Source organism: Oncorhynchus masou, chromosome 27, assembly GCF_036934945.1.
Source record: "Oncorhynchus masou masou isolate Uvic2021 chromosome 27, UVic_Omas_1.1, whole genome shotgun sequence".
In the NCBI taxonomy this organism is placed as follows: Eukaryota; Metazoa; Chordata; class Actinopteri; order Salmoniformes; family Salmonidae; genus Oncorhynchus; species Oncorhynchus masou.
In genome coordinates this window covers 59043807-59054785 of record NC_088238.1, presented here as the reverse complement: position 1 = coordinate 59054785, position 10979 = coordinate 59043807, and the positions used below count along the sequence as shown (strand labels likewise).

The 10979-nt window shown below is 48.6% G+C and overlaps 1 protein-coding gene across 1 annotated transcript in view; it reads left to right on the top strand.

Moving 5' to 3' along the window:
• LOC135515530 (F-box only protein 24-like) overlaps positions 1-10016 on the top strand; it is a 23306-nt gene extending 13290 nt beyond the window's left edge. Inside the window, exons 8-10 of the mRNA XM_064939147.1 lie at positions 2486-2617; positions 2738-2908; positions 9557-10016. Of these exons, the coding sequence (XP_064795219.1) occupies positions 2486-2617; positions 2738-2908; positions 9557-9886 (633 nt within the window). The 3' untranslated portion in view covers positions 9887-10016. The remainder of the gene's footprint in view (positions 1-2485; positions 2618-2737; positions 2909-9556) is intronic.
• The last annotated feature ends 963 nt before the right edge of the window (positions 10017-10979 follow it).

The window sequence follows — 10979 nt, the reverse complement described above, 5'->3', positions numbered from 1 at the left end:
ATATATGGTATATTAGTATATATGGTCTATTAGTATATATGGTATATTAGTATATATGGTATATTAGTATATATGGTATATTAGTATATATGGTATATTAGTATATATGGTATATTAGTATACATGGTATATTAGTATACATGGTATATTTGTATATATGGAAAATGTGTATATATGGTAAATTAGTATATATGGTATATTAGTTTAAATGGTCTATTAGTATATATGGTATATTAGTATATATGGTATAGTAGTATACATGGTATAGTAGTATACATGGTATATTAGTATATATGGTCTATTAGTATATATGGTATATTAGTATATATGGTATATTAGTATATATGGTCTATTAGTATATATGGTATATTAGTATATATGGTATATTAGTATATATGGTATATAAGTATATATGGTATATTAGTATATATGGTATATTGGTATATATGGTCTATTAGTATATATGGTCTATTAGTATATATGGTATATTAGTATATATGGTCTATTAGTATATATGGTAAATTAATTAGTATATATGGTATATTAGTATATATGGTCTATTAGTATACAGTGTTTATGGTATATTAGTAGATATGGTGTTTTTGTATATATAGTCTATTAGTATATATGGTATATTAGTATATATGGTATATATGGTATATTAGTATATATGGTCTATTAGTATATATGGTATATTGGTATACATGGTATATTAGTAATATGGTATATTAGTATATATGGTCTATTACTATATATGGTATATTAGTATACATGGTATATTAGTAATATGGTATATTAGTATATATGGTCTATTAGTATATATGGTATATTAGTAATATGGTATATTAGTATATATGGTCTATTACTATATATGGTCTATTAGTATATATGGTATATTAGTATACATGGTATATTAGTAATATGGTATATTAGTATATATGGTCTATTACTATATATGGTCTATTAGTATATATGGTCTATTAGTATATATGGTATATGGGATATTAATTAGTATATATGGTATATTAGTATATATGGTATATTAGTATAGATGGTATATTAATTAGTATATATGGTATATTAGTATATATGGTATATTAGAATATATGGTTTATTAGTATACAGTGTTTATGGTATATTAGTATATATGGTCTATTAGTATATATGGTATATTAGTATATATGGTCTATTAGTATATATGGTATATTAGTATATATGTTCTATTAGTATATATGGTCTATTAGTATATATGGTATATTAGTATATATGGTCTATTAGAATATATGGTATATTAATATATATGGTCTATTAATATATATGGTCTATTAGTATATATGGTCTATTAGTATATATGGTCTATTAGTATATATGGTCTATTAGTATATATGGTATATTAGTATACATGGTATATTAGTAATATGGTATATATAGTATATTAGTATATGTGGTACATTAGTATATGTGGTATATATGGTCTATTAGTATATATGGTATATATGGTATATTAGTATATATGGTCTATTAGTATACAGTGTATATGGTATATTAGCATATTTGGTCTATTAGTATATATGGTATATTAGTATACATGGTATATTAGTAATATGGTATATATAGTATATTAGTATATGTGGTATATTAGTATATATGGTCTATTAGTATACAGTGTATATGGTATATTAGTTTATGTGGTATATTAGTATATATGGTATATTAGTATACATGGTATATTAGTATATATGATATATTAGTATATATGGTATATTGGTATACATGGTATATTAGTATACATGGTATATATAGTATATTAGTATATATGGTATATTTGTGTATATGGTATATTAGTATACATGGTATATATGGTGTATTAGTATATATGGTATATTTGTATACATGGTATATTTGTATACATGGTATATTAGTATATATGGTCTATTAATATATATGGTATATTAGTTTATGTCGTCTATTAGTATATATGGTATATTGGTATATTAGTATATATAGTATATTTGTATATATGGTATATTAGTATACATGGTATATTAGTATATATGGTATATTAGTATATATAGTATATTATTATATATGGTATATTAGTATATATGATCTATTAGTATATATGGTCTATTAGTATATATGGTATATTAGTATTTATGGTATATTAGTATATATGGTCTATTAGTATACATGGTATATTAGTATATATGGTATATTATTATATATGGTATATTAGTATATATGTTCTATTAGTATATATGGTCTATTAGTATATATGGTACATTTGTATATATGGTATATTTGTATATATGGTACATTAGTATATATGGTATATTATTATATATGGTATATTAGTATATATGTTCTATTAGTATATATGGTCTATTAGTATATATGGTATATTAGTATGTATGGTATATTAGTATATATGGTCTATGCATGCAGGATTCAAACCTACATCGGAGTTACCTTTGACCTCTGCTAGGTGGTGAAGTGCTCTCTGGGACTGAGCCACTTGTGCCTGCTGGACGATTGTGGCCGAGTCTTCATGCAGGGCAGCAACCGCTACGGACAGCTTGGCACAGGAGATAAGATCGACCGCGGCGAACCCACGGAGGTGTGTGTCTGTGCTTCCTCCCTTGTACACCTTACTGTCCAGTTTCCAGTTTAAACTACATTTCTAACACCATAATATCAAAATCCATCAGGTAACAATTCCCCCTCTCCCCTGTTGTAGGTGGTACTGTCCATGACTCCAGTGGAGGTGTGGTGTGGACTAAACCACTCGCTCGCCCTGCTGCAAGGGGAGTCTGGAGTGAAGGAAGTACAGGGCTGTGGCTGTGGAGGAGGCCGCCGACTGCCTGGCTGCTCCAAGGGAAGCGCTGTGTTCATCAAACTGAACATCAAGGTCAGGCTGCACTCTTTGTAATCTCACTCTGGACATTTGATTGGTTAATTATCTAGCTGTTGGATTGGTTAATTTTCTAGCTGTCGGATTGGTTAATTATCTAGGTGTCGGATTGGTTAATTATCTAGGTGTCGGATAGGTTAATTTTCTAGCTGTTTGATTGGTTAATTACAGCTGAAGTTGGAAGTTTACATATACTTAGGTTGGAGTCATAGGCTAATTGACATAATTTGAGTCAGTTGGAGGTGTACATGTGGATGTATTTCAAGGCCTACCTTCAAACTCAGTGCCTCTTTGATTGATATCATGGGAAAATCAAAAGAAATCAGCTGAGACCTCAGAAAAGAATTGTAGACCTCCACAAGTCTGGTTCATCCTTGGGAGCAATTTCCAAACGCCTGAAGGTACCACGTTCATCTGTACAAACAACAGTACGCAAGTATAAACACCATGGGACCACGCAGCCATCATACCGCTCAGGAAGGAGACGCGTTCTGTCTCCTAGAGATGAATGTACTTTGGTGCAAAAAGTGCAAATCAATCCCAGAACAACACCGAAGGACCTTGTGAAGATGCTGGAGGAAACAGGTACAAAAGTATCTATACCCACAGTAAAACAAGTCCTATATTGACATAACCTAAAAGGCCACTCAGCAAGGAAGAAGCCACTGCTCCAAAACCGCCATAAAAAAAAGCTAGACTATGGTTTTCAACTGCACATGGGGACAAAGATCGTACTCTTTGGAGAAATGTCCTCTGGTCTGATGAAACAAAAATGGAACTGTTTGGCCATAATGACCATCGTTATGTTTGGAGGAAAAGGGGGGAGGCTTGCAAGCCGAAGAGCACCATCCCATCCGTGAAGCACGGTGGTGGCAGCATCATGTCGTGGGGGTGCTTTGCTGCAGGAGGGTCTGGTGCGCTTCACAAAATAGATGGCATCATGAGGGAGGAAAATTATGTGGATATATTGAAGCAACATCTCAAGACATCAGTCAGGAAGTTAAAGCTTGGTCGCAAATGGGTCTTCAAAATGGACAAAGCCCCCAAGCATACTTCCAAAGTTGTGGCAAAATGGCCTAAGGACAACAGAGTGAAGGTATTGGAGTGGCCATCACAAAGCCCTGACCTCAATCCTGTAGAAAATTTGTGGGCAGAACTGAAAAAGCGTGTGCAAGCAAGGAGGCCTACAAACCTGACTCAGTTACACCAGCTCTGTCAGGAGGAATGGGCCAAAGTTCACCCAACTTATTGTGGGAAGCTTGTGGAAGGCTACACGACATGTTTGACCCAAGTTAAACAATTTAAAGGCAATGCTACCAAATACTAATTGAGTGTATGTAAACTTCTGACCCACTGGGAATGTGATGAAAGAAATAAAAGCTGAAATAAATCATTATCTCTACTATTATTCTGACATTTCACATTCTTAAAATAAAGTGGTGATCCTAACTGACCTAAGACAGGGAATTGTTACGATGATTAAATGTCAGGAATTGTGAAAAACTGAATTTAAATGTATTTGGCTAAGGTGTATGTAAACTTCTGACTTTAACTGTATCTAGCTAGCTATAGACCTATGTTTGGGATTGACCATCAGGCACTGCGACAGGAGGAGTGGGACGGACGCTGCTCTTAGATGCAGAGTAGCTCACATTTTGCGAGCATGGAGAGGCCAGAGATGGTCAATTGGAAGCATGGAGAGGCCAGAGATACCCAGACTAGTAAATTGTGCTCAAGAACAGATGTTGGGTATTGGAGAAAGGCCATCAGTGTTTGATCTGCAAACAATACAGCGGATGAAGGCTCTGCATGAGCAAGGTGAATGGATAAACGTGGTTATGGACAGCGAGGAAGAAGGAGAAGAGCCCAGTGCGGAGGGGAGATGTGTGTTGAGGAAGAATGGCACCAAGTACAAACCGTATTCTGCTGTCTCAGAAATGTAACCTGATAAGAATGAGGATGAATCACTGTACCTGCGGTGGCAGGTGTGGAGAAGAACCTCAGAGTCCCAGCCTCTCCCCTATGGTCATACAAAAGATGATTCTTGCCCAGTGGGAGTGAAACTTTTGTAGAAAGTGGATCCCTACATTTTGACTGACCCATATGTAGTCTCAGGCTGGGTAGAAAAGAATGTGGGTACTGTTCAAATCGGTGAAGGTAGCTCGAAGCGGACTTGGTGTTTCTTAGGCCCAGAGGGAGCGAGCGCTTCACATCCCAGGCCTCAGGACAAAACCTGTGACTTCTCCGGAACAGCGCGCCTTTGAAAGGAGTGATTACTGGGGTTGAGGTGGTGCAACTAAAGTGGAAGATTCCCTGTGTCTGCGACACCAGCCGTTTGGCAAGCGTAGTGAAACTGAGAAGACACCGTTATAGTCCTTTTGAGTTTTGAAGCGGAGTATTTACTTGACCAAGTCATGATAGGAAATGTCAGTTATTCCAATGAGAGCTTTTGTGCCGAACCCACTGAGGTGTTTCAGATGCCGAACCCACTGAGGTGTTTCAGATGCCAAGCCCATGGTCATGTTGCAGCAGTGTGGAGGAGGGACATTCCAAGATGTGAGAAGTGTGCAGGAAGGCATGGGACAAAGGAATGTGTAGTATCGGGGGGGTGGGGGGGGGGCAGTGTGTGTTAATTGTGGGGATACCCATGTTGCTGGGGATCAGAAGTGCCTGGTGCGAGAGAGACAGGTTGAGGTTGGCCGGGTCAGAGTAGAACAGAAGTTCACATATGCTGAGGCAGTGAAGAGAGTAGAGGATGATGGGTCAAGGGTGAGTAGTTTTGCCTAGGCCAATACAGAGTGATATAATTTGTGCTTCAGCAAGGTTGGCTTCTTAGCATATCAACTGTACTGCAGAAATGAAACATAAAATGACAGAAACTAGATGTTGTGGTGCCAGCTGTAGAGAAGTACTCGGGTGTACGAGGTTTTACTGTGGAAGAGTTACACTATGTGTTGAACGAAAGAGTCCCATCCTCCAGGCCTCCCGTCCTCCCATCCTCCCGTCCTCCCATCCTCCCTTCCTCCCGTCCTCCCGGCCTCCCGTCCTCCCATCCTCCCGTCCTCCCATCCTCCCATCCTCTCGTCCTCCCGTCCTCCCATCCTCCCGTCCTCCCGTCCTCCCATCCTCTCGTCCTCCCATCCTCCCATCCTCTCGTCCTCCCGTCCTCCCAGCCTCCCATCCTCCCATCCTCTCGTCCTCCCGTCCTCCCATCCTCTCAGCCTCCTGTCCTCCAGGCCTCCCGTCCTCCCAGCCTCCCAGCCTCCCGTCCTCCCGTCCTCCCATCCTCTCGTCCTCCCGTCCTCCCATCCTCTCGTCCTCCCATCCTCCCATCCTCTCGTCCTCCCGTCCTCCCATCCTCTCGTCCTCCCATCCTCTCAGCCTCCCATCCTCCCATCCTCTCGTCCTCCCGTCCTCCCATCCTCTCAGCCTCCTGTCCTCCCATCCTCCCAGCCTCCCGGCCTCCCGTCCTCCCATCCTCCCGGCCTCCCGTCCTCTCAGCCTCCCGTCCTCCCAGCCTCCCGTCCTCCCAGCCTCCCGTCCTCCCATCCCAGTCCTCCCGTCCTCCCAGCCTCCCATCCTCCCCAGCCTCCCGTCCTCCCGTCCTCCCAGCCTCCCGTCCCTCCTCCCAGCCTCCCGTCCTCCCTCCCCCAGTCCTCCCAGCCTCCCGTCCTCCCAGCCTCCCGTCTCCCAGCCTCCCGTCCTCCCAGCCTCCCGTCCCTCCCAGCCTCCCGTCCTCCCAGCCTCCTCCCAGCCTCCCGTCCTCCCAGCCTCCCGTCCTCCCAGCCTCCCGTCCTCCCATCCTCCTCAGCCTCCCGTCCTCCCTCCTGTCCTCCCGTCCTCCCAGCCTCCCGTCCTCCCAGCCTCCCGTCCTCCCAGCCTCCCAGCCTCCCGTCCCAGCCTCCCGTCCTCCCAGCCTCCCGTCCTCCCAGCCTCCCGCCTCCCTCCCAGTCCTCCCGTCGTCCCAGCCTCCCTCCCAGCCTCCCGTCCTCCCAGCCTCCCGTCCTCCCAGCCTCCCGTCCTCCCAGCCTCCCGTCCTCCCCCTCCCAGCCTCCCGTCCTCCCAGCCTCCGTCCTCCCAGCCTCCCGTCCTCCCGGCCTCCCGTCCTCCCGTCCTCCCAGCCTCCCGTCCTCCCAGCCTCCCGTCCTCCCAGCCTCCCAGCCTCCCGTCCTCCCAGCCTCCCGTCCTCCCCTCCTCCCGTCCTCCCAGCCTCCCGTCCTCCCTGCCTCCCGTCCTCCCAGCCTCCCGTCCTCCCAGCCTCCCGTCCTCCCCGTCCTCCCAGCCTCCCGTCCTCCCAGCCTCCCGTCCTCCCAGCCTCCCGTCCTCCCAGCCTCCCGTCCTCCCAGCCTCCCTCCCAGCCTCCCGTCCTCCCAGCCTCCCTCCCAGTCCTCCCAGCCTCCCGTCCTCCCAGCCTCCCGTCCTCCCAGCCTCCCTCCCAGCCTCCCAGCCTCCCTCCTCCCAGCCTCCCGTCCTCCCAGCCTCCCGTCCTCCCGTCCTCCCAGCCTCCCGTCCTCCCAGCCTCCCTTCCTCCCGTCCTCCCGTCCTCCCAGCCTCCCGTCCTCCCAGCCTCCCGTCCTCCCGTCCTCCCGTCCTCCCAGCCTCCCAGCCTCCCTTCCTCCCGTCCTCCCGTCCTCCCAGCCTCCCGTCCTCCCAGCCTCCCAGCCTCCCGTCCTCCCAGCCTCCCGTCCTCCCAGCCTCCCGTCCTCCCAGCCTCCCATCCTCCCGTCCTCCCAGCCTCCCATCCTCCCGTCCTCCCAGCCTCCCGTCCTCCCAGCCTCCCGTCCTCCCGTCCTCCCAGCCTCCCGTCCTCCCAGCCTCCCGTCCTCCCAGCCTCCCGTCCTCCCAGCCTCCCGTCCTCCCAGCCTCCCGTCCTCCCAGCCTCCCGTCCTCCCAGCCTCCCAGCCTCCCGTCCTCCCGTCCTCCCGTCCTCCCAGCCTCCCGTCCTCCCAGCCTCCCGTCCTCCCGTCCTCCCAGCCTCCCGTCCTCCCGTCCTCCCAGCCTCCCAGCCTCCCGTCCTCCCAGCCTCCCGTCCTCCCAGCCTCCCGTCCTCCCATCCTCCCGTCCTCCCGTCCTCCCAGCCTCCCGTCCTCCCATCCTCTCAGCCTCCCGTCCTCCCAGCCTCCCGTCCTCCCGTCCTCCCGTCCTCCCAGCCTCCCGTCCTCCCGTCCTCCCATCCTCTCAGCCTCCCGTCCTCCCAGCCTCCCGTCCTCCCGTCCTCCCAGCCTCCCGTCCTCCCGTCCTCCCGTCCTCCCAGCCTCCCGTCCTCCCAGCCTCCCGTCCTCCCAGCCTCCCGTCCTCCCGTCCTCCCAGCCTCCCAGCCTCCCAGCCTCCCGTCCTCCCATCCTCTCAGCCTCCCGTCCTCCCAGCCTCCCGTCCTCCCAGCCTCCCGTCCTCCCGTCCTCCCAGCCTCCCAGCCTCCCAGCCTCCCGTCCTCCCAGCCTCCCGTCCTCCCAGCCTCCCGTCCTCCCAGCCTCCCGTCCTCCCGTCCTCCCAGCCTCCCAGCCTCCCAGCCTCCCGTCCTCCCATCCTCTCAGCCTCCCGTCCTCCCAGCCTCCCGTCCTCCCAGCCTCCCGTCCTCCCGTCCTCCCAGCCTCCCATCCTCTCAGCCTCCCGTCCTCCCATCCTCTCAGCCTCCCGTCCTCCCAGCCTCCCGTCCTCCCGTCCTCCCAGCCTCCCGTCCTCCCGTCCTCCCGTCCTCCCAGCCTCCCAGCCTCCCAGCCTCCCGTCCTCCCAGCCTCCCGTCCTCCCAGCCTCCCGTCCTCCCAGCCTCCCGTCCTCCCAGCCTCCCAGCCTCCCGTCCTCCCTGCCTCCCGTCCTCCCGTCCTCCCGTCCTCCCAGCCTCCCGTCCTCCCAGCCTCCCGTCCTCCCAGCCTCCCGTCCTCCCGTCCTCCCAGCCTCCCAGCCTCCCAGCCTCCCGTCCTCCCATCCCCAGCCTCCCCGTCCTCCCAGCCTCCCGTCCTCCCAGCCTCCCGTCCTCCCGTCCTCCCAGCCTCCCAGCCTCCCAGCCTCCCGTCCTCCCATCCCTCAGCCTCCCGTCCTCCCAGCCTCCCGTCCTCCCAGCCTCCCCTCCCGTCCTCCGTCCTCCCAGCCTCCCAGCCTCCCCGTCCTCCCGTCCTCCCAGCCTCCCGTCCTCCGTCCTCCAGCCTCCCGTCCTCCCAGCCTCCCAGCCCCGTCCTCCCAGCCTCCCGTCCCCCCAGCCTCCCGTCCTCCCGTCCTCCCAGCCTCCCGTCCTCCCGTCCTCCCGTCCTCCCGTCCTCCCGTCCTCCCAGCCTCCCGTCCTCCCAGCCTCCCAGCCTCCCGTCCTCCCGTCCTCCCGTCCTCCCAGCCTCCCAGCCTCCCAGCCTCCCGTCCTCCCAGCCTCCCGTCCTCCCAGCCTCCCGTCCTCCCAGCCTCCCGTCCTCCCAGCCTGGTGTAAGATCAGTTAGGGTCAAAGAAGTGGAATGAGGTGTTTAAAAAAAAAAAAAAAAATGAAATAGTGGAGGGTTAGTTAAAAAAAAAAAATCTAAAGTGATGGACCATACACTCCTACACAGTAGGTGGCGGCATGCACAAACTGTGTGAACGCCACAATACCAAAGAAGAAGACCTATATTTGGTACTGTCATCTTTAACTATTGTATCTGTCCTCTTTCTCTCTTCCCCCAGGTGCCCCGTGCTGCCCGCTCTCTCTGTGCCTCCAAGGACTGCCTCTTCCTGCTCTGTTGCCATGACATCGCCGAGCCCCCGCTGTTCCGCTGCCCCCCTCCTGTAAAGGAGGAGGATGAGGAGGAAAGTGAGGTGGCGAGAGATGAGAGGGAGAGACTGATCTGGCAACTAGCCCAGCTGAGGGAGTGTGAGAGTCTGAGGCGAAAGGTGGACATCCTCCGCTGGGCTGTGCAGCGACACATGACCATTAACCCCGCCCACAGGGAGTTCCTGGTCCAAGCGCTGATCGCCATCCGGCCCGTGTCTGACGAGCCCAGCTGCCAGTCGTAACCACATTCACCAACAATGACACTTTTTCATCCTAACAGAATGTTTTTTTAATGCTATATGAAACAATTGTGGCCAAAGACTCCATCCACATTTTATGTTTTATTTTGCTTAATAAAAACAGCAGCATCAGTGTTTGTGTCAAATGTAATTAATCCCTCGATCCTGTATCCCTGAATCACGGTTCTGACTAGAGCTAGTACAGCTACGACTGGAAGTGACTTTTTGTAGCTGGTTAGGAGAACTTACGCAGCAGGTTAGGATAATTAACGTGGCAGGTTAGGAGACTTAGGTTAAGGTTAGGAGACTTAGGTTAAGGTTAGGAAAAGGTTTAGGGTTAGCTAAGATACTCCCCTAACCTGTTACGAAAAGTATCTGTACTCCTCCAGTGTCACAACCCTGAATCACATTACCGCTTAAGCGCAGAAATCTAGTACAACACCACCAACTAGCGGTGATTTATTTAATAGCGCTTCGTAGAAAATATTGATTAATTGATCATGTTTGATAAGGCCTGACGTAAAGATTGTTTTGAGGATAGACGAAATGTTTTGTAATCAAATGGATCGTTCGATCATTAAAATATTTGCTGTAGGCTAGAGAAATAAAATAGATTGACCATTTTTTTGCGGGACAAATGGTGTTCCTTTTTGGAATCCTCATCGCGTAAAACAATGACGCCTTTGCTTTCGAAAAACAACATTTTTTGTCGCATGTTTATTTTCATTTTTCAAATTCCTCAAAGCAACCTAGGCTACAGGTGATAGGAGGCATTTTCCAACCAAAGAACAAACAGATTTAAGCGAAAAATATAGCCCTACTCAAGGTAAAGAAAATTATATTAATGGAAGTTGATTAATAGGATAGAATGATGGTGGAATAATGTGTATGTTTTCACTATCTGTAGCGTTTGTCTGTGGTTGACACCGTCCCTTACATTTCCTCCATATTATGCCTGGTGCTCTTTCGGTCTACCTCTCTTCTCTCTCGAGTCTTTTTGACCGACCTACGTCTTGCTCATTTTCAGATGGAGTTCGTGTCAGGTTACCGTGACCGGATGATTGAGGTCTCGGAGGCGATGGCACAGTGGTATCGC